The sequence below is a fragment of the Ruditapes philippinarum genome, unplaced genomic scaffold, assembly GCF_026571515.1.
Source record: "Ruditapes philippinarum isolate M1 unplaced genomic scaffold, ASM2657151v2 ctg6226_1_1_1_1, whole genome shotgun sequence".
NCBI lineage: Eukaryota > Metazoa > Mollusca > Bivalvia > Venerida > Veneridae > Ruditapes > Ruditapes philippinarum.
Window position 1 is genome coordinate 142715 of NW_026866934.1, and position 24341 is coordinate 167055.

General features: G+C 32.3%; 1 protein-coding gene across 1 annotated transcript; it reads right to left on the minus strand.

Annotated features, from left to right (window-relative positions):
• Positions 1-226: 226 nt before the first annotated feature.
• Positions 227-23076, minus strand: LOC132734278 (active breakpoint cluster region-related protein-like). Its single transcript, XM_060720984.1, has 18 exons — positions 22916-23076; positions 20269-20517; positions 16522-16575; positions 14127-14169; positions 12994-13046; positions 11729-11851; positions 11123-11259; positions 10369-10546; positions 9578-9794; positions 8721-8825; positions 8038-8106; positions 7106-7311; positions 5750-5806; positions 3853-3962; positions 3399-3460; positions 2297-2374; positions 1519-1653; positions 227-717 (listed from the first exon to the last, which is right to left on the minus strand). Exons 1-18 carry the CDS (start codon positions 22988-22990, stop codon positions 377-379), a joined length of 2292 nt encoding a protein of 763 aa, XP_060576967.1. The 5' UTR covers positions 22991-23076; the 3' UTR covers positions 227-376.
• Positions 23077-24341: the final 1265 nt, after the last annotated feature.

Sequence of the window (24341 nt, forward strand, 5' to 3'; positions counted from 1 at the left end):
AAGGACAAATAAACTCCTTCATTTGACAGCACTTTGTACAAATATAAGTTTAATGATTTACAAATGAGGTGGGTCAGTGTGTCCTGCCATTTTTGAAAAAAAATTATATTGTTGTCATCACCATGAATAACAAATTCAAAACAAAACATAAAAAAAATCTAATGTACTAGCAATATAATTGTTTTTTTACCCATTTACCCATACATTCATCTATAATTATGCTTTCTTTTTAAATTTCCACCAGGGCAGCTTAGTAAATACATGTACATATACAATTCACTCTAGTTTTCAAAATGTAACACAAATACAATTTTTTTCAAGTGGATGCAAATTCTGAATCTTTCAAAAAATATTTCACAGAACTACTTTTTATCTGCTACAAAGCTGTTTTTTCAATCGTAGCAGACTTTCTAATGTTTTTCCCACTTGCGGCCAACTTTATAAAGAAATACACCACTTCACTTTGAACACTAGCGTCTTTGGCTGCTTGCGCCATCTGTACCATAGGGTCCGTATGTGTGTCCTTCATGGCCGGATGCATTAACGTTGGCCCGAATATTGTTGCTAAATTGCTCTGAGACATTTTGTTGACCGGACTCTTTTTTGCGATGCGGACAAGATGCTCTATCATGAAGACAATGGTGTAGTAATTTGCCTCAGGTAGACTATGTAATAGTTCTAACATACACTTTTCCTTTGCTTCCTCATTTTGTAATTCTGTAAAGATAAAAAAGTATTTCCTATTCAGTTAAATGTAAAAGATACAAACATGGTATAATGCTATATCAAGCGAATTTAAAAACAAATTGATTTGAGAGAATATCAAGCCAATATAAAACCACTAAATTTGAGACGATGTCAAGCCAACATTACAAACCAACCTGCCCCCACCACCAAAAACAATTATTACCAACCTCTTCAAATCCCTGCCTGTTTATCATATCATAACATTCAATGATGTTTTACTAGAATATATTGTCATTAACAAAATTAGGAAGTGAAAATAGGGCTCATGCATGGAATTTAAGCTTCCAAATAAAATAGTTTTTCATTTGACAAACCACTTCTTCAGTGATATAAAAGCATCCTTTTAGTGGCAACTGGATCTATCCATACAACCAGTGCAGACCAAGATCACCTTGCATAATTAATGTATAAATTCCCAGAGTGTGGGAGTTGGTTGGTAGTTTTCACACATTGAATTTACCAGAGCTCAGTTTGGCTACCACATTGTTCCTAGGCAAGCAGTCAAACAGTTTACCAGTACTAGTAACCTCCACTTTCTCAAGGAACTGAAAACTTCTGCACATGCCAGAGCAAAGGTACAGTGCAAATACACGTAGAAAGAATTTCATAATCAATCACAACAAAAGTGAGCTGTACTGTCTGGGAATCGAACAACAGTTGCCCGATCCACATTTCAACCCTCTACCTACTGTCAGCTCATCGGACAGCTTTTGTATAAATTCCATAAAAATCATTCATCAATAAATCATAATTGATGATGCTTCCACTTACGAATTGTTTGGATAAAAGACTGGTAATGGTCATCGGTAAATAACGGTTCTGGTAGCTCCCTGAAATACAGCTTGAGAACCCCAGTTATTGCATGGATGTCTGCTTCTTCTGCTTGAACATTAGCTGCTACATTATCTAAATATAAACAAAATACCATATATAATTATATATATATATATATCTTCTATAGATATCAATATATCATCTTTAAATAAACACTTTCTTCTGTAATAACTTAACTTAAATATTATTGACATTAAATTGCCTCATATTATGATACTTAAGGAATATAACATTAATGTGCTATTGTAATGGGTTATGCCAGTTCTAACTTGTTTATTCAAAACAAGTTAGTACTTACTACTATACACAGTTTGAAGAGATCCGGTGACTGTACATAAACTGTCATCAATAAAACTGTCACAGAAAAATGTGCCCCACCTTAAGTTCAAATTTACAAACACAGAGGACCATAGATGGTACCTGACACTCAACTAAGCTAAGCATACAACCTCAACTAAAATTGAGTTTCATGCCATGCTAATCAATGGCACATTGGATATACCATGGAAACTCTTATTAATAATTCAAACTCCTCTCAGTTTTGAAAAAAGTCTGATTGCGGAAAATTGAAGATTATAGAGCTTTTTTTTTTAAATATCCAGCAAAAAATGTTTTCAGAATTTTGTCAGTAGCCAGTATGCAGTCATGAAGTTCAGAGACATAATGTTGTTTTTTTCTGATAACAAATCCTAATGTCAAGATACAGAAAACTTACTTTTATCAAAAAGTTTCTTGAAGTGTTGTACTTCTGACGTTACTCCAGACACTCTGTATATACCTACTTCATCCATTCCTACAATATAATATAATTATGTCAAACCATGATAAATGTTCATTATTCCCCTTCATGACATATGTTCATTATTCCCCTTCATGACATATGTTCATTATTCCCCTTCATGACATATGTTCATTATTCCCCTTCATGACATATGTTCATTATTCCCCTTCATCACATATGTTCATTATTCCCCTTCATCACATATGTTCATTATTCCCCTTCATCACATATGTTCATTATTCCCCTTCATCACATATGTTCATTATTCCCCTTCATGACATATGTTCATTATTCCCCTTCATGACATATGTTCATTATTCCCCTTCATCACATATGTTCATTATTCCCCTTCATCACATATGTTCATTATTCCCCTTCATCACATATGTTCATTATTCCCCTTCATCACATATGTTCATTATTCCTCTTATTGACATATGTTCATTATTCCCCTTCATCACATATGTTCATTATTCCCCTTCATCACATATGTTCATTATTCCCCTTTATTCTATATCCAATACATCTAACCATTCTTAAATAATTTTGGTTATTTTCCTTTACTGTATATTTTTTTATTGATTTTAGTTATTTCCCTTTATTCTATATAAAAATGTTGGGATTCTTAAATAATTTGGTTATTTCTCTTTATTCTATACAAAAATATTGAATTCTTGAATAATTTGGTTATTTCCCTTTTTTTCTATATATACATGTTAAGATTCTTGAATAATTTTGGTTATTTCCCTTTATTCCTCATTAAATTACAAGTAAGACATTAGACAAAATCATTTTGCTTTTTTACATACAATAAAATATAAAATCTGTATAATCTGTTTAAAATCTTAAATTACAAGATGTCAGATACATAAAAAATTAATTTGGTGGGCATTACAGAATAATAATTGTGTCAAAATTTACAAATATCTGCATAATACAGTAACTGTAATTATACTAGTATATCAAGACACCTGTGTATGCGCTTACTATACAGATATGACAATTATAAATGCAATAACTATAACACACAACTCACCTCTGGCTTCTACCTGTTGTACACATGTTGTCACTATGGAAGGTACTGTCTTGTTTTCTCGTCTAAAAAAAGAATACAAAAAACAATTCTTTCAAAAAATCTGTACACCTTTATTTATAGAATCTTTTTTTTTTTAAAGTAAAGAAAGCAAAGAAAAATGTTACTAATTTTCCAAATCTATGGCTGGTATGCAACAGGGCATTAAATAAACATTTACTAGAGCTCCAAGCTGATTTTGTTTCTGAACTTCCATACGCAGTGAGAACCTGCAACTATCCAAATTCTGAAATGTGTTGTTTTTGTGTTTTTTTTACCAAACACTGTTGCCAGTACAGAAGGTCCATTGAATTATCTGGATAAAATGTTATTGATGAAAAATTTGTCGTTTGTCGATAAAAAAATTGCTTCTATGAGAACATTATTATGATTAGTTAAATTAAATGTATGCATTTACCTTAGAGCATTTTCAATTCTCACACCAAATATCCCTGTTCTTAACTTAGACTGTGTTCTCTTCAGAGTTTTAGACGCTGGCGTGTGACGTATAGATATAGTAATAGAAATCTGAAATAAAAATATATGTTCAGAACTTGTTTTGCAACTAAAATATTGATCTTTCAACAATGTTAAACTTTTAACATTCAAGTGTAAAAAGCTATATTTGTGTTGTTTTTGGATTGTAAAATTATTGTTTATGTTGTGATTTAAATGATTAGAAACACATAAAACGACAAGAAATATGTCAGTATATTTAATGAAACTGAGTGAGGCATACATGAAATCATTGTCAAGCCTACTAAAAATTGCTGGGGAATATTTTGTTTCTATGAAACAAATCTTTCAAGAAATGACAAAAAGGGTATGAAAACAACATAATTTCACAGTTTTTAAATTTTTCATAAAATATTTCATCAGATATAGTTTTATACATGTTATACACAGCAGACAACAGAAAAATATCACATTATGCAGGAATTTATGTACAGGATTATGATGTGCTAATTTACAAGAGCCCGGTTTGAGCCGGGTGATGCTCCCCGAATAGGTTTTGGACACAGGAAAGTACACCTCTTGTAGTTTCAGAGTTATGTCCCTGGAAAAAGTTCAAAGTGCAATAATTCCAAAATAAGGAAAGGCAGAGTTACTGTTCTTTGCACTGCACTTCTAATCACTGTTACCTATCAACTTACAAAGTTTCTTGTTGATATCTCTGATATGGTTTCCGAGTTATGTTCCGGACAACTTCAAAAAGTAAAAATAAACAAATGGCAATAACTCCAAAATTAGGCAAGGCAGAGTTATGATTCTCGTGCACTGCACATCTACTCATTGAGATACATCTACCTACAAAGTTTCATGTTAATATCTCTTATAGTTTTACAGCTATGTCCAGTACAAGATTTTTCTAAAAGGGGAGATAATTCAAAAATGAGGCTTAACAGAGTTATGTTTTTTTGCACTCGATTCTACTCAATGAGATCTATCTACCTACAATGTTTCATCTTGATATCTCTTATTATTTTAGAGTTATGTTCCGGACAAAGTTCAGTGTTAAAATTAACAAAGGGCAATAACTCCAAAATTAGGACAAAAAGAGTTACTGTTCTTATGCACTGCACATCTACCCATTGAGATCTATTTACCTACAAAGTTTCATGTTGATATCTCTTATAGTTTTAGAGTTATGCCCCGGACAAGATTTTTCTATAAGGGGAGATAATTCAAAAATGAGGCTTAACAGAGTTATGGTTCTTTTGCACTGCACCTCTACTCAATGAGATCTATCTCCCTACAATGTTTCATCTTGATATCTCTTATAGTTTTAGAGTTATGTTCCGGACAAAGTTCAAAGTGTTGAAATTAACAAAGGGCAATAACTCCAAAATTAGGACAAAAAGAGTTATTGTTCTTATGCACTGCACATCTACCCATTGAGATCTATTCACCTACAAAGTTTCATGTTGATATCTCTTATAGTTTTAGAGTTATGCCCCGGACAAGATTTTTCTATAAGGGGAGATAATTCAAAAACCAAGCAAAATAGAGTTATGGTTCTTTGACACTGCACTCCCCCTCAATGCCCTCTACCACTGTATGAAGTTTAAACAAATTATCTCCAAGGGTTTTCAAGTTATGCTCCGGACAAGAAAACGGACGGACAGACGGACGGACGGACAGAAGGACAGATGGACAAGGTGCCGACTATATGCTCCCCCGAAATTTTTCGGGGAGCATAATAATAAATAAAAATTAAAGCCCTAGGCAGCAAGTCCAAGGTCTTCAGCAGATGTAATTGCTTGAAAAAGGTACATAAATCAATCAATGAGTATAAACAATGTAACATAACCTACCTCATTCATAGATATTGTCTTCTCATTGAACTTTGAATTCAGCCATGACAGACTTAACTGTAAAAATAAATCAATTAATCTTATATAACATATACATAGTACTACAATGATATAAAGTTAAAGCCGCATTATGCCCCAGAAATGAATTATAGTTTTCTTCCAGTTAAAAGGGCAAAGGTGAATTTTATAAAGTTGTAATAAATTAATAAAAGATTTAGAACATTTAATATGCTTATCACCTGATGACAACAGTATTTACTGTATAATGATTTGTGATAAAGGTAGCAAAATGTAAACAAAGTAGTATTTTGACTTCCATATAAAATATGAAATCATTATAACTGCACTAACTGCCAAATCCAAAAAGGCAAAAGATGGCTCAGCTATATGGCCAAAAGGTAACAGGACATCAAAAATAAACGTTTTTGAAAAATAAAAATATCATTGTCTTTGAGGCTTAATGGGCCTTTATTAATAGATTTTTTTTCTAGTTCAAAAGGCATATCTCAAACTTAAGTCAACCGATCTTGAATGATGTAAACCTAATAATTAAAGCAATTTTTAAGAAGAATACTGCTACCACTCACTTATGCATTCATGTATCATCAAAAAAATATTTTGACAAATAATAAATTAGTTTAAACACAGATAAGACATTTCTGAATCTGTGGAAATAGTTTAAATGGACTAAATAATATCTTTATGTCTTATAAGTAATAGATATACCATTGATGCGTTGATGATTTCTGGGTTTGCGTAAATTATACCATAATCACGTGACCTTTCTTATGCCTTAACCTCACGAGACAATGGTATAATTTTCAGTTTTGAAGATCGAAGGAGTTAAGTGTTTCTGGGCGGAGCTATAGGTTAAAACAGATACACCATTGGTGCATTGACGATTTCGTCTCGTGAGGTTAAGGCATAAGAAAGGTCACGTGATTATGGTATAATTTACGCAAACCCAGAAATCGTCAACGCACCAATGGTGTATCTGTTTTAACCTATAGCTCCGCCGAGAAACACTTAACTCCTTTGATCTTCAAAACTGAAAATTATACCATAGTCTGGGTATGGTATAATTTACGGTTATTGGAAATTATACTTGGAAGAAATTTACATAAGAAGCGCTGAAGAGCTATAGGTTAACATAAGTCATACTTTTTTATGTCTGAAGTAAATATTAATATGAAAATTAATATTTTCATGCCTTACAAAACATTGAAACTTTTATGTTTAAACGGTAAGTTTTTTTGTTTTTCAACAGATATGTTCAGCATTTGATAAATTAATATCTTATTTTAAAAAAATTGGCAGAGACTTTTGATGACTGCTGCACCATTTTGTTCAACTTACCTCAAGAGCACATTTTCCAATAATGACATCAGCCTCGGTACCCGGCGTTTTCTTGTAACACAATATCCTCAAAGTTTGGGAACCATCCAGGTCAAGTTCAAAGTCCTGGTTCCATGATGCATCAGTAGTGAATTGGCTGACACGTGTCTGAGCTTTCTTGTAGAAGTGACCGTACGAGTCCATTTCCATGCAACAATAAACTTCTGCTGAATATAGTTAAAATGATATTGAAATAAATAAGGTCATTGACATATTTCTGGATTCTTCAATCATTCATCTATTTAAACTATTCACAAAGAATATGATTCAAAGCTCCAAGTTGATACAAAAAAAAAATTATTGAATTGATATCCCCTGCCAAATAACAAAGTCATTTTTGAAGATTTTTAATATTATGTACATAGTACCTCACACCATTTTTATGATACAAAACCAACAATAGGTCAGTGTCAAGCAAAAGGACACTGTTTTCAAATTCAATGAACCACTATTTAAATTAGTATCCTAAAATGTTAAACATTAATTACAGTTACATAGTTATAGTTCTTGATGTGTGATAGGCAGACGTCAGACAGACAGACATATCCAAGAAAGGATGAACATCCACACAGACAATGCCAAATCTATTTACCTCAGCCATTAGCTGGTGATATAAACCATTATGAATTCTTTACAAAGATTTTTGACAGGTTATATGGCCATAATAAATGGCTGTTTGCAATATGACTCTTGCCCAGGAGCTTGGTTATATATACATATGGCCATAATAAATGGCTGTTTGCAATATGACCCTAGCCGAGGAGCTTGGTTATAATTTTACACAAACAAGTTTATATAGGGTAATATAACCTGTCAAAAATCTCTACAATACTCATGTACATTATACCATCGCAAACTCGGAAAAAAACTATGAAACACAAATTACTCCTTACCACAGTGATTGTCCAGGCCCTGCATTTTGTGAATAGTAACATTCAAACTTCCATTTAACATTTCTTCATCTGAAGATAGAATGTTCAAAAAATACATTATTACAACTATGTTATCACATACTTCTTTATTATTAGGCAGAAAAGAACAACTGGTGTTCACACTAAATTTTAAAGACTTTTTTTAGAAGAGTGATCATTCAATTTCAATGTCTTAACAGAAATGTTAGAACTTGTCTGAAATTAAAAAAAAAAATATTCACACCTTAAATATCATTAATGCACTTACATGATTAATTAAAGAACTTATCTTTGACAGTGAATTAAAATATGTGTGCTCTACATATGTGTGTTCTACATATGTAAACAAAAAGATTTTACGGAGAAGATAAATGCCAAAAACATTCAAAAAGAGAAGTGAAATTTTAAATTCATGAGAAGAAATGAGCCGCGTCATGACAAAACCAACATAAGGGGTTTGCGACCAGCATTGATCCAGAAAGGCCTGGGCATGTGCGCAGTCTGATCCAGATCCATGCTGTTTGCTTACAAACCCTATTACAAGAAGAGAAACGGATGTGCAGGCTAATTCTTGATCCATGCTGGTCGCAAACCCATTATGTTGGTTTTGTCATGATGCAGCTCAAATGTACCTGCATTATTCACATGACTAACAGAAAATTTACCTTTTTTAAGAAGAGCTGTACCTATACCATTAACTTGCGTGTGAAGTTTTGTTGTACTTATCATTGCATCTATATCATGATTACTTAACTGGGCTGGTACCATTCCTGTATATAAAATATAGTCATATATTCATTTGCCACATCAACCATTAACATTATTATCCAATAAAATAATCCTAAATTAAAATCCCATAAATAAAAAGTCTCTCAACAAACAAAGAACCTCATTAATATATTGAAAAATGACCAAAATGTAAAATTTGCAAAGTAACTGCAAGCCTCTCTATAGGGTGGAAAAACACCCTTGACATGATGGATGGAAAAACGTGACAACACATAGAAAATGTCTTTATAAAAGGCCATAATTATTACAACTTTCCAGCAAACTAGTTGAGGAACACCTCATATACACTTCAATGCATTATTTCAGGCATGAGCACCTGGACTGGACAGCTTGCCTTCTAACAGGTCTTAATATATGTAGCAATATATCATTAAAATAACATAAACACATAGTTTTGGTATGATATAAAAGGTAATAAATCATAAGATACAGATTTACATGTAACAATAGCTTTATGAATGCCCATCAAAAGTAATGAACAAAGATATTTGTATATTTACATTGAACAACTATTAACCCTACCTAAAAGAATTAATGAGCAAATCATAGATTTTTAAAATACACTTGCAAACATTTATAACATTCCATTAAAAAAATTCAGATGCTGCTAACCACAACTGGAACACAAGTCACCTTTGATTTATAAACGGTTCCCTTATAGCTTATATTTGCTATCATCTACAATGAAAAAAAATGGTTGCCATGGCAACAGGAGACCTTCAAGGTCACTGACCTTCACATTTGATGTGCTGAGATTCTAATGCTTCACGCCATTCTTCTCTCTCATAATCTGTTGAGAACAGGAATGTATGGGGTCTGAACCCCTCCACCTCAAGATGTAACGGTAACCGTGGCAACGCTTCAACCAATGTAGCCTCCTGCTCCTGTATTTTCTTCTTTAATTTTTCAATGTTGCGAACAGCTCTCTTTTGGGTTATTGAAAAGGCTTTCTGAAATTCAAGTTGGAGTCATAATATTACATGTTCACCGGAAATAAAATGAATATAGTGTGCTTATTGTATCAATGGTTATAAAAATTTCTGACAGGTTATATGGCCCAATAGGAATGTTTGTTAACTTATAGAACTAAAGCAACTGGTCAAGGGTTATATTGTGAACAACCATTTCTGCATTGCTAATGACCTGTCAGAACCATTTTAACAGTTTATTCTTCAGCATAATTCCTTTATTTGAAAAAAAGCAAACTACTACAAAAACTTTACAGCAGCAGAATTTAAGCAGCTGTTTTCTTTGTCTTGCTAATACTTAAAGCCACAAACACAAACAATCATGTCAACTTATAAGCCATACTGGTGGTGAAAGACTTCAGGTGCCCATCTGTGCAACATTTCAAAGCACATCTAAGTAGCATCACCAACCTTTCATATGAAACTAGTCAATTAACTTCCTCACTTGACAGAATCCGAAACCCTTGGTGGAATTTAAAACCACAATATCGTGGTCACAAGTAAATCAAACACAGCAATCATAATAACTTATATCAGTTCAGTTAAAACATCTTACATCTTTAGTGTTGTCTGCACGAAGCATCTCATCCCTCAACTCCACCTTCAGATTTCCAATCTTACACTTGAGATCTTCCAGAGTTTCCTTTGGCTGGTACTTCTGATCCCCTTTCATATGCATGATTAATGAAGGAATGGGTAGGTACCAGACATATTTGAAGGACACATCTTTGTATCTAAAAATAGATATCATTTCTATAAATAGAAACATTGCTCTCTCTCTCTCACACACACACATTAATCTTTCAGCAAATGTTACAAATGGCTTTAACTTGATAAAAATATCCTTGGAAGTAAATAAAAATACATCATACATGAGTTATGCATCCTTAGAGAGGTTCATCACCTATCTACTTAAACTTACCACAACAAAATGGTCTACCTGATAGGTAATGCCTATCAACCTTGTCTCTGTATACAGTCAACCTGTTTTAAAGATGGGGTTTAATTTAATAATCAGAAGGAAGATGGATATATAGATGGACGCAGTAAAGTCTTGTATCTTCCATTTTTCCTAAGGAGCATAATAAACTTACATATGTTGTATTTTTTTTCTTAAAAACACCACACTATTATCACTAACACTGATGGTTTCCTATAAAATACTAACAGTCATACTGTGATGAAAAGTTGAGAAAAAGTAGAAAAATTTATTTCTTAGCCTATATGACCTTGACTCAGTTGACCTGAAAATCGATCCAAATGAAATGATTCATAGAAGCTCCAGTAAGCTACAGGTTAAACAAACTTACTTTGAGCTGCCTTTATGTTTGGTACAAATGATAGCATCACTGAATAGGAACACATATCTCAACTGCCGTGTCGCCTTCTTATCACGTGACACCTCAACCAAAAATCCACTCTTCACCAAATGCCGGGTCTCCTGGTTCTATTATATAGATACATTTTTAGAATTAAAATTATTGTCCCAAATTTTTTCATGTCTTGTAATAAATTTTTAAATTATCGATTACAATTCAAGAGTTTGATTCAAGACTCTTTCGACCTGTATTAATTTATTGATTAAGTCAACCCAATTAATGTTTATTTTTAGAAAGAAAAACAACATTATGACATCATTCATGACATCAAATTTATATTATTTAATTGCATTCCAATAAATTACTAGTACCCTCAACCCATTGTGTACATTTGTTTCTTATTTTTGTATTATCTACTTTGTAAATTTTAAATAACAGTACCCAGCATGGTATAAATCTGTGTGACCAAATACCCTTGTACATCAATGCTAAAGTCAGGCATAAATGGTAAAACAAATTATTGTTGTCCTAAATAGGTATGGACAAATTCAACATTTAACAAAATATGCTGGACTATTTTCAGGCGTAGAATTTTACCTTATTACAGCTGAGATTGCTAGCATGTGTGTTGTACATGCGTAAATTCTCCTCGCTCAGTTTCAATGCCTTTTGAAGATCCCGATAATCTGGATGGTTCTCTGGTGTGTGTTTTATCAAATCCTATAAATAGAACAAAAATCATATATATACAACAATTATATAAATTTATAAACTAAATAAATGTACTGATAAAAACTTATATTCAAATTAATCCTGCTGGAATCTAAAAGTGATCAGCCTTTGCCATCAATATACAGCCAGGCCAGCCTGAACCTATGCATTCTGACCAAATTCTATACTTTTGGCTGTAAATTTCATCTTGATATCCCCTCATTTTATTAATAGACAGTTCCAAAAATGGAAGCTGGACAGGTCCATTTAAGAAATTCAGAAGGGTAAGGGTTAAATTTCATTATGCAGAACCAGTCTAACACTTAAGTTAGGGAGAACTAAATTAATAAGTGTATCCAAAACACAAAGTTTGAAAACCAGCCCTTATTTCTTGTATTTTACTGGCTAGTAAAAGGTTCAACTTTGCATCTCTGTACACACTTGACAGGTTCTGCAATAAACTGAATAAATTTGATTAACTTGGACTCAATGATTGGTAGTATGTTTTTTCGAAATGTTCAAATTACATGTTAGAAATTTTTTTACTCGCAAAATCACTCTTACCTACCTTTGAATCAAATAAGTATATAATTATGACAGCTTTTGAGCATTAAATGTTTTGAGAAAGATCTAAGGTGTCTTTTTAAACATCATTTCAGGCATATAAGTAAAACTGAAGACCTTCAGTATGCTAGCTGGATTGAATGCTCTCATGAAAGAAACCTGGTGAGGCATGAAAGAAACCCTTGTGGGATTCCAGGCTGAAATTGCCAGGGGCAAGCAATTCTAAGTCAGCAACTCGAGCCATTTAGCAACATAGGCCTTGTATATCTTTTTCGCGCAGATGGCAGGGTCCAAGCAATCTTAGTGAAATTTTTGTTTTAGGGTTGGGTTTTATGTTGCACCAACACAGTAAAGGTCATATGGCAACCTTCCAGCTTTACTGATGGAGGAAGACCTCAAGTGTCCTTACGTGCATAATTTCAGGCACAAAGGGCCACCTAAGTAGAACCACCAACATTCTGTAAGCTAGTTGGATAGCTTCCTCACATGAATCACAGTGAAATCATAATTATAATCCTCATTAACTTAAATCAAGTATCCATGTTAACAGATTCTTCATGTATTAGGTAACCTCATATCACACTTACATGTAAGACAAGGTGATTTGTTTGTATTCTTTGAACTGGTTTCAAGAGCACATCTGAAAAAAAGAAGCAAAAGAAAACATCTAAAATATATTATTTAGATTCTACAAATTATATGCATACATAAAGCTTAGGCCAGAACCACAGCATGTTGGCTTTATTAAGTCAGGACAAACTCAAATTTATAACTTTGCAAGTTTCCCATTGCTTTTGCTCTTTTATCTGAATGTTCACTCAATGATAATTTATGAGAAATCCAATTATAATAAAGATGAGTATTCTCCTTATAAGCCACTTGACCTAGTTTTTCATCACTGAATCAACTTCTAGTTTAAGCATGATTGTATTATACTATAAAATCACAAAGATTTGCAATCTTAATTTTTGTGTGTGTTTTATGGTGTGGGGTATTTGGAGTTTTCTTTGAAAATTTATTTTCTGTTTTCTTTTTTATTTTTGTTTATTTTTTTTTTATTCAAGTTGACCACTTCACTGATTTTGCAGAAAAATAAAAATCATTGATAACATTAAAGTTTGTAAAATGGACAATAACTCATAAAAATAATTTTGCTTTTTAAAATATAAATTTGGGGATAAATAACTTAATTTCCAAATTGGGAACATGTAAAAATACCCAATTTTTTGAAAAATTTACCCTTTTTTTTTTTTGATAAAAAATTTTAATTTGTAAAAAATTTTCTTACAAATAGGGGCTTTTTATAAAATTTTAAAAAAATTCCTTAGGGGTTTTATATAAAGAACTTTAAATCTTTAAAAGTTAATGCAAAAGGAAGTTATAAAGGCCCAAAAATTTTCCCCAAAAATTTGTTGATAAAAAAATTTATAAATTAAACCCTGTTTATGCTCGAATCAAAATATTTAAAAAAAAAAACCCTTTTACTTTTTTTTTTTTGGGGGTTTTTTATTTTTGGGTTTTTATGGTGCCAAACCCAAAAAAAAAATTTTTGGGTCAAGTGGACCCGGGAAAAAGGTAAGAAGATTTTTGGGTCACCAAAAAGGGGTTTTTTTACCAAGCTTAATCCTTTACTTTAAAATTACAAATTAATGTATCTAATTACTGCACTGTGGGCCCCTTTTTAAAAAAAAAATTTACATATTAAAAACATAAACCATACCTTCCAGTTTCAAAGCTTCTTCTTTGTAGGATTCCAAGTGCTCCTGCAAGTATAAACAAAAACATTTCATTTATTATCACAGCTTGACATCCAGCATTTTTCTCACATCACAAAGACAACATGCTCAAGCTTTCAATTTATATAACATGAAACAACTTTCATTAAAAATGTGTTATAAAAATCTGGCGTGTTAATAAGGTGCTTAGGTAATGTTGGGGTTTTTTTTACATTTTTTAATGATAATTTTATGATACTCGGGTAATGATATAGTTCAGGAGATTATTATACATGTAAGCATTAATTCAAATCTATTAATAGAACTTTACGATGGGGAAAAGCTGTAAAATTTATTATGAAAATTGTTAATAGTTTGCACACATTTTGAAATTAATTACATGACAGTGTTAGTTTGTTTATTACATGTATAGGGTTTGTATTTTTTTAATAAAAACAAGACAACTTTCATTTAACAGTAGTACATTTATAGTAATCCCTCCAGAACAATATAATAAATATTCTCTTTTAACATTTATCAACTTTTTTAATGATATTTGAACAAATTTATTTTCACTTCACGGTTAAATAACAACCCTTATCCTACTGGGATCAAAAGTAAGTAGCCTTTGCTGCTTAGTATATAGCCAGGCCAGCCTATGCTCTCTTGAAGTCTGCTCAGACTCTAAAGCTGACTAAACTTTAAATTTTCATCTTCATGACCATAAAAGTGTTTTAAGGGGGACTTTTCCCAAAAAAATGGAATTTTGGACATTAGTAAATTTAAAAGGTTTAAAAGGGTTAAGGGGCTTTCAATTTTTAAATTAAAATTTTTAAATGGTCATGTACTAGTTAACCTAAGGGGCACACTTCTTTATTTTCCCCCTGTACTTTTCCCTGTACCCTCCCTAAGTATTCTCTCTTTAAAGAGGGATAACAAACCCAGGAAAGGTTTCTAGATAAAAACAGGGTTTTGGTGGACCTAGTTATCCGGGGTCATTATTAAAAAGGGGTTTTATTCGGGGTATTCTTTTGTAAGTTTTTCTCTAAAGGTATTTTGGTTTTCTTATATATAAAAAAATTTTTAATATTTTTTGTTTAATTAAAATTCAAAAAATTTGGGGATTTAGAGAAAATTTGGGTTTTTCTTTTACCAAAATATTTTTATTTTAAAATTATGCTTTTTTTTAACTGAACCTTTTTTAAAACATGAAGTTAATAAAATATTATATATACTGGTAGTGGTATGTTTACAGAATTTAAGAGAGTTATTATCACATACAATATCATTCATATTCAACATAACAACCGTATATCTATAAAGTTATGCAGTCAACATGCTACAAAAATAAAGTGTCTGTGTGCTAACAATATAATTTATTTTACATTATAGTGGTGAAACATTAATCAACAAAAGATGCGAAATTATAAACATAACAACAAAAATTGAAAAGTGATGTAAAAGGAACTCATGCATGAAGTCCTTGACAATGTCAACAGCCTTTACATGCTGTTGTTCAGGAAAATAAAGAGAAATTGTGAAACTAAAATGTTGGAAAGTTTTAAAATTCTTTAAAACTTCATGATTAATTATGTCCTTATTTTAAAGAAGAAAACCGATTGTTTGAATTCCATGTTTTAAAACATGTACAATATCCTTGATGCATACTATTACATTGTTAAAGTTATGGAATGTGGAATGCAGTATCATGTCTTCTATAAATACCTTGACTGGTTCAGATAATTCTAATGTAAGCACAGATTTGTAAACCAGTCTGGACTTGAGCTAATGTTTTTCATTGGTAGATTTCAAATCTGCACTCTGCATTTAACCAATCAGATGTGAGGATTGGAATTGAGACTGGTTTTCAATCTCAAATTTTCAACATCATTATTAATTGACTTTCAAGCACGTCAAATTTTGCATGATTTTCCCCTCAATAACCTGAAACAATCTGTTGCTCTTTTTATCAACAGAATTTATTCAATTTTTTTTCTGGCTGCAACCTTAAGCACTGACCCAGCTCAAGCATTCTAAATACCTTTTCCTTGTAACAAATACTGGAAAAACTGATAATTGACAATTATTTGCTGTCATATAATGAGTTTTCTGTCTAAAAATGTGCCGCAGTTTAGGTCTGTTAGGAAAACCAGCAGATAAACTCATACACACAAATACCTTTGATAACCTAAATCTAAACAGTTATATCAAAGTTTGTCTTATTTCAATGCACAAAATCTTTTAAGAGTTATATCTTAGATGAAAGATGTTATCACAAAAAGAAATAAATGCGAAATTGTCAAGCACATTCAAAATAAGCATGCATTTTGACCACCCAGATCTGTATCAAACAGAAGCTTTCATGACCAGTATGTTACCATCAACAACAGAAAGACTTACATTAGAAGTTACGCTCGTCACACTACCCAAGCGTATACGTGACTTAAAACCAGCCTGAAAATTTACTCATTTACTGTATAATCTGGTATGAATGATAACAGTCAAAGGTATTTTATATAAAACTTAAAAACAGAAAGAAAAAAATCCTTAGCTAAAGAAACCAAAAATTGGCAAAATTGAAAATGTTCAGTTGATTGAACCTGAAAGGTACTGGAAAGTGCAAATACTGCCCATGCCCTCTAGCACTGGCTTGAGCAGAATTCAACATCTAAACATGAAAATGATAACATTTTGAATCTAGCAACATCCGCAGATGTGTTCATTAAACCCCGGCTACATTGAACCCTTTTTTAAAGTGAAAATGTTTGTTTCCATTTCCAAAGAAAAGGCAGGGGTTTTGGGCCCAAAGTAAAATTTTGCATATACGGGAACAAAACTGGGACATTTTAATTGTTTGGGAACAAAAAAAATATCCCGGCCCCTTTCTTTAAAAGAAAATCATATGAAAGGGGAAAATAAAAATATTTGGATTTAAATTTTAAATTGATAGTGTTTCATCAAGGAAGGGGTTTCATAAAAAATTTCCCAATTTTAAAGCAAGGGAAAAAAACCCAACAATATGTTAAATTTTACAGAAACCCAACCCGGGCCCGACAGATGGAGGGACAAACCAAACAAAAAACACAAATATTTTTTGCAAACATCTTTTTTTCCCCTTGATAGAGGTAAAAAAATGCAATAATTTTTGTCAAAATTTAAAACAGGGGGGCAAATTCAGCTTGTTTATTGGGGGTCTATAAACGCTTACTGGGTTAATTTCATTGTATAAAAATTGTCATTTTTTTTAAAAATTTAAAACAAGTATCAGGCCCGGGAAATTTTTACCTCAAGCAGGGTGGGCCCTTTTTTTCTTCATTTTCCGTTGGTATTTCCCTTAAAGGGCTCCACAGCAAGGGGGTAAAATTTTTCACATAATCTTCATAGGGGTTTTTTAAATAAAACCACCTGAAATAGTAAAATTTTTTTTTTCAGCTACAAGTCGGTTTCACAAAAGAAAATGTCAAAATCCCAATTTCTTTCAGGCTTTTAGGGCGCTCTTTAAATGCAGCTGCTTTTAAATATTTATAAAATCAAACCCTTTAAAAATTCCTGAGATAATGGAAGGGGGGCTGGGAGATAAGTTTGTATACCCTTTAAGGGCCCCAAAAAAATTTTGGGATTAACATTATTTATAATTTAACTTTAGATATAATGATAATAAATTGTATTTACATTGTATATATACAAAAGTACTTGAATTGTAAAATATAATATTGTTTAACTAAATCTCATTAACTATATGTAATAATATGGACATTTCTGTTAAGCCTGACTCTTTTGTATGTACATTATTATTTAACTTGAGATATAATGATAATAAATTGTATATATAAGGTACTTAAATTGCAAAATAAAATTTTATTTAACTAAATCACTGACATTTACTATATCTATGGGCATTAAATCTGATTATAGAAGAACAAAGGACAAGTCTGCATTATAATTAAAGGAACTCCACTGAGGTCAAAAAAGCCTTAGAGAACATGAAATTTAAAAATTTTACACAAATCAAATGAAGCGCTTAAAATGGAAAAATCTGCAAAGGAAAATAAAGAAAACGTGATCGGAATTAAATAGAAAATTGATTTTTTGTGTAATTCTTAGACCGAATTAGGTAAAAAGCGTTGCATTTCATTTTCATTCTTGGGTTATTTTACACAATAAAAATGACGATTACCGTATAAGTACTTATTTCTGCGGGATTAATATTCTGCGATTTTTGTTAAAATAAGGGGTTTTTAATTTCTGCGTATCATATTTCTGCGGTGTCATCATTCTCGCCTTGGTGCTTTTTAATTAAGATATTTCTTTTCAAAATTAACCTACACAAACAGACAACATTTTAAGATTTGTTGATATAACATTACTTCCGGATAACATGCAGACGACTGACTATGTGTTACGTCGTAATTATCATGTATCGGTATATACATGTTAATAAACGTGCAATGATAACAATTTTAATACTGTATGTGTATAAATATGAAGTGTGAATAATAAACAATGGCAAAATCAAACGTGGACACAAGATATTGTACAATTACAAAAGCGTATGTTTATTGCACCCGTCAAACTAAAATAGTTCGATTTTGCAAAACTAAAAATCAAGCTAAGAGTGAGCGAAAATCATACAAACATAATACTTATTTAAGCAAAGAGAACAAGCAAAGTATCATTTTTTTCTAATATTTTATGTCGATATGAACCGCAGAAATAAAGTATCCGCAGAAAATAGTACTTATACGGTAACTAAACATCCTGTAATGTTAAACTTAGTTGCTTGGGGCGTCCTGGGCCAAGTGGTTAAGGTCATTGACTTCAAACCACTGACCCCTCACCGCTGTGAGTTCGAATCCAGACAGGGACTTTGGATTCTTTCATGTAAGGAAACTATCCAGATAGCTTTAATACGGAACGTCTGTGGTTCTACTCAAGTGCCCTTCCTGCCTGAAAAAAAGCATGGATGGGCACCTGGGGTCTTCCTCCACCAGTAAAGCTGGAACGTCGCCATATGACCTATACAGTGTTAGTATGACCTAAACAATCATCCTTTTATTTCTTTTGATTTCAAAAAAATTGGATAACATTCAAAATTAAAGCCAACCACAATTTTAGCAAACGACCATTTCTCCAGCATGCAAAGAGATTAAAAGAAATTCTATTAAACTGGCTATATACCATTCAATCATTTTTCAGCAACAATGTAACAAAACACTTGCAATTTAAAATGAATAACCCACCCCGCTGTGTATTATCACATAAAAATTTACACTTTGTTTTCATCCAATTCAAAATACCTTCATAAATTTCTCATGTAAAAAACAGATTTGTATTAGACTGAATTACTTCCTATTAACTTTTAGAGCCTTAAAAAATGATCTTCTATAAAAAGAAACTGCATTCTTCATTTGTATTGACTATCCAAAGATGATTTTCCCCCAAATTACAAAATCTCTACTTCCTTATGAATAAAGCTATGTGTAAAAGCTTTAAGAGAAAACTTATCTAAAGTCATGTTTTGGTTTTTCTCAAACACAAGGGTTTTAATGTCTCAGTGTATCAGTCATCAGCAATTTTATAACAAGATCTATTAAAGGGACAGCATGCTCCACTATTCTCAGTGCTTGATTGTGTATGATTTTTCTAATTACCTAAAGCACGAAACAGCCAGTTTGTCACCAGTATTATAAAAGCTATACCATCCTGCATCAGGACAGTCTTACTAGACTTTAAGGGTTCTTTTTTTCTCTATTTCTATACTTGTGGCTACTCCATCATTTAAATCCCTAAACAACAAATGGACTGTTCAAAATTCAAAGCAGGGCAAGTCAATTTCACAGATTCAGAAGGGTCAGGCTCTTTTTACTGTCATAACTATTTTTTGACTAAAATTGTTGGTTTTTAAGTCGCACCAATACAGTATAGGTCATATGGCAACTAACCAGCTTTACTGGTGAAGAAAGACCTCAGGTGCCCTTCTGTGCATTATTTCAGGCACAAACGAACAGGCACCTGAGTAGAACCAGTGACATTCATAGCTTCTACACATGATATAACCAAAGTCCCTGTTGGGATTCGAACCCGCAGCAATGAGCTGCAAGATGTTTGAAGTCAAGCACCTAATCAGCCCAAGACAGCCTTCTTTACTGTCTTATAAAACATGACACATGAATAAAATATACTGAGAGAAAAACCAACCAGTTTTTTGACAGCTTCAGCTATTCTTTGTTCATCTGACCAATTCATCACTTTCTTCCCAAGCTCCTCAACAAACTCCTTATGTATTTGAAAGAAGTCGTCCATCTTGTAAAATATGGTGGTTATGTCCTCCAGGGGCATTAAAGTCGACGCCTGAGTACCATGACTCATGCAAGAACTTTGTAGATAATGCTTAGCCTGAAAAATAAGAAAAAATCGTCAACACTTTATTTATTTATTTACTTCAAAAATATCACTGAGAATGGATAATTTTCTTTTTTGCGACAGAAAATTGCATAGGGAAACACTCAAAATTACCCTTGAACAATTAAGTCAGATTGGACTTAGCACAACCATTATGCCAAATAGCAAATTACTTAACTCTTGAAGTACCAACAGAAATATAACATATATATTATTAAAACATGATAAATGTTTCAGTGCATTGCTGAAATAAAGAACAAGGAACATCGCAATGCCATGCAACCAGGTTTTCAGCAAAATATTTCACAGAAGCTTTGTCATGAAGGGGCATTTGTTTTTAATTGAACTTTTAGGAGGAATTATGGCTTTTTTAATATTCCTCAAACAAAAATGATTGAGAAATTTTATGTTGTCTATTCGCCTTTTTTTCCCAAATATTTTAGAAAGGTAAACAGTACTTTATTTTTGCTTAATTTTTGCGTCTCTTGTCATTTTCTTTTGTCAACAATATTGGCGTGTGGTGTTTTGTGCGATATCAAGAAAAGTATGTTCACAATTTTAAAAAAATACTTGAATGATGTCTTGGAAGAAACATGGGAATTTAGTGAGCGCCAGGGCACTTGATGACAAAGCTTCTGTGAAAGTTTGGTCAAAATCCATTGAGAAATGTAGGAGAAGTTGCGCACTGTAGAAATTGTTCACTATATATTCTGTATAAGGAAAAAATATACAAAGGGCCATAATTCGGTCAAATATTATCCAATCACAAAACCCCGACAATATGTGCCAGGCACCTGATAACAAAGCTTCTAAGAAAGTTTGGTCAAAATCCGTTGAGAAATGTAGGAGGAGTTGCGCACAGAAGAAATTGTTCTCTATATATTCTGTATAAGGAAAAAATATACAAAGGGCCATCATTCGGTCAAATATTATCCAATCACAAAACCCCGACAATATGTGCCAGGCACTTGATAACAAAGCTTCTAAGAAAGTTTGGTCAAAATCCGTTGAGAAATGTAGGAGGAGTTGCGCACAGAAGAAATTGTTCACTATATATTCTATATAAGGAAAAAAAACAAAGGGCCATAATTAGGTCAAATATATACCAATTGCAAAACCCTGGCAATATGTGACAGGGCACTTGATGACAAAGCTTCTGAGAAAGTTTGGTCAAAATCCGTTGAGAAATGTAGGAGGAGTTGCGCACAGAAGAAATTGTTCACTATATATTTTATATAAGGAAAAAAAACAAAGGGCCATAATTAGGTCAAATATTATCTAATCGCAAAACCCCGACAATATGCGCCAGGGCACTTGATGACAAAGCTTCTGTGAAAGTTTGGTCAAAATCCGTTGAGAAATGTAGGAGGAGTTGCGCACAGAAGAAATTGTTTACGACCGCCCGCCCGCCCGTCCGCCCACCCGCCCGCCAACATACCTCAATCTAATAACCAGTTTTTTCCTTCGGAAAACCTGGTTAAAAATAATATCTTGGAAATGACAACAAATCCCATAATTCTTTTAATTTCGGCAGCGCTTTCAATGCTCATAAATGCATAATAATTATCCTCAGCTGAGTATTTTAATCAACAATAAAATACAACATATATTATATTATTCATGTATGTACTTATGTCACCAGTGTTGAGTAGGATCAGCCAGCATATCTGTACGGAAGGGCCATCATATGGCAGTCTGTTAGTTGCATAAGTATAATCTGTTAAAATTTTCATATTGCTATCCCTTAATCAATTAATTGACAAGTCCAAGGGCACATTTCTTTATAAAAATTAGGCATGGTTGGGGTCAAATTTACCTTAAAAGTTGATAATTTTCAGCTATTATAACAGTTAAAACTCTTGAATTATGAATAGACCTTTTTACTTACTAATACTTGGAAATGGGCTTAAAGTACTTATCACACACCCTTGCCGATTTTGCGACTCTGTAAATATGGTATTGCACGACTGTGCATATATTTTGATGTGACGTCATTAGCGTTATACTAACATAGTGTATAAAGACGTGCTAAATGTTAGCGTTATACTATAGGCGCGTCAATGAAAAATGACTCTTATTTCACTGTAAGCGGTCTTTATTTTGGGTACGTGATAAATAGAATATTTAATTCGTGTAAGTTCATTACTGAATTTATTGCACTCATTGAATAAAATAATATTATGCTCGACAGAGGCTCGCATAATATAATTTTATTCAACTCGTGCAATAAATTCAGTATTGATTTTACACTCATTCAATATCCTCTATATATCGGTACACACATATGAAATTAGGAATTGCCCTGAAAATAAATGTTCGATCATCACTGAATTAATTTTCCATTATGTTCACTATAACTCATTTATTATTTTTATTATCAAAGCATAATTACCTTAACAAGTTGTTCAATGACATGTAGGTAGGACTTTTCACTCTCAAGAATGCCTTTAACAACAATATACCGCATGTGTAACTGTTCGCTCTTGTGTTTTAATGTCGCGTCGGCCTTCAACGTGTCTTCCAAATCAGGTCTGTCAACCTAAAAATAGAACAAAACTTTTTTTGTGAACAAGGTATCAAATCAGCAAAGAATAAATGACATACAGTCAAACCTTTTCGTAATCAGCTGGATTTTCAGTAAATCAATTTATTTTAAGGTAAATATTGTATTTTTTCATTTCAAATTAATAAAGTAAATGTACTGGGAAACAGATCTCGATCAGTTCCTTCTGTTTTGTACATTATGTGACCAACAATTATACAGGTACATGCATCTTTATATATGTTAAACATAGTAATTTTGATCGTTATTTTCTATTCTGTTTGTTTGTTTATACATGTCACCTAATCTTGTAATGAGCGCAAGTTTTTTTTTTATTATCATTGTGTTGCATTGCATTATAACACTGTAAAGATCATATGGCAACGTTCCAGCTTTACTGATGCAGGATGATCTCAGGTGCCATTGGTGCATTATTTCAGGCACCTGAGTAGAACCATTCTGTGAGCTTAGCTAGATAGCCTATATTCACAATTTCAAGAATCCAATGAACAGGATTCAAACCTACAGTGGTACGGGGCAAGTGGTTTCAAGTCAACAGCCTAAATAACCACTCAGCCACAAATGCCCTGCCATAGTTTAAGTGGCGTCATGGCCGAGCGGTTAACACATCAGACTAGTAATCTTTTATAATCCCTAGCCGCATGGGTTCAAACCCTGTCAGGGGTAAGTTGTTGTTTCCTTGAGCAAGAAACTTTACTCTCATTGCTCAGTACAGGTTGGTTCCAGAAACAGATTAGACAGTGTGTCTATAAGCTTATAGCTTCCTACACAATCAAACTTAACATCATTCTGTTTAAACCAAATGCCCCGCCATGACAAATTTTAAATTACATTAAATTTTGAAATCTTGTTATCTTAAGCTCAGATACAAATTTAGCAGAATAATAATGAGCTCCATTAAAGAGATAAACTTAACGCCCATAAAAAATAATTTATACAGTTTTACATTTTTACTTATTTGCACGTCATACCAACTATACCAAATTAAGGTTGAAAACTTAAACACTGTGAACAAAATTACTGAAATAAATCAGATCACCTTTAAACATACACAACTTATCTAATCATTATCGCTTTTTTTTTCTTTACTAAAGTTTTTTAAATTTACATTTGAAAAAAAGACTTCCTGCTTAATGCACATAATTATATATGTTAATTCACTTATTTTGGGTGTAGTTTAAAGCTACAAACCTCCAAATTAGAAAAATAATTTTTCGTAAGTGAATATTTTTGTATCTTAATTAAGAATTAAATG

What these genes read in the sequence shown, in the direction of transcription:
- LOC132734278 (XM_060720984.1), bottom strand. Translation starts at nt 22,990, where the DNA reads ATGCGGTATATTGTTGTTAAAGGCATTCTTGAGAGTGAAAAGTCCTAC. An exon ending in GCAATCTCAGCTGTAATAAG is followed by an intron (nt 11,260 to 11,728) that starts GTAAAATTCTAC and finishes TCTATATAATAG; the next exon opens with AACCAGGAGACCCGGCATTT. An exon ending in ACAACAGGTAGAAGCCAGAG is followed by an intron (nt 2,375 to 3,398) that starts GTGAGTTGTGTG and finishes ATTATATTGTAG; the next exon opens with GAATGGATGAAGTAGGTATA.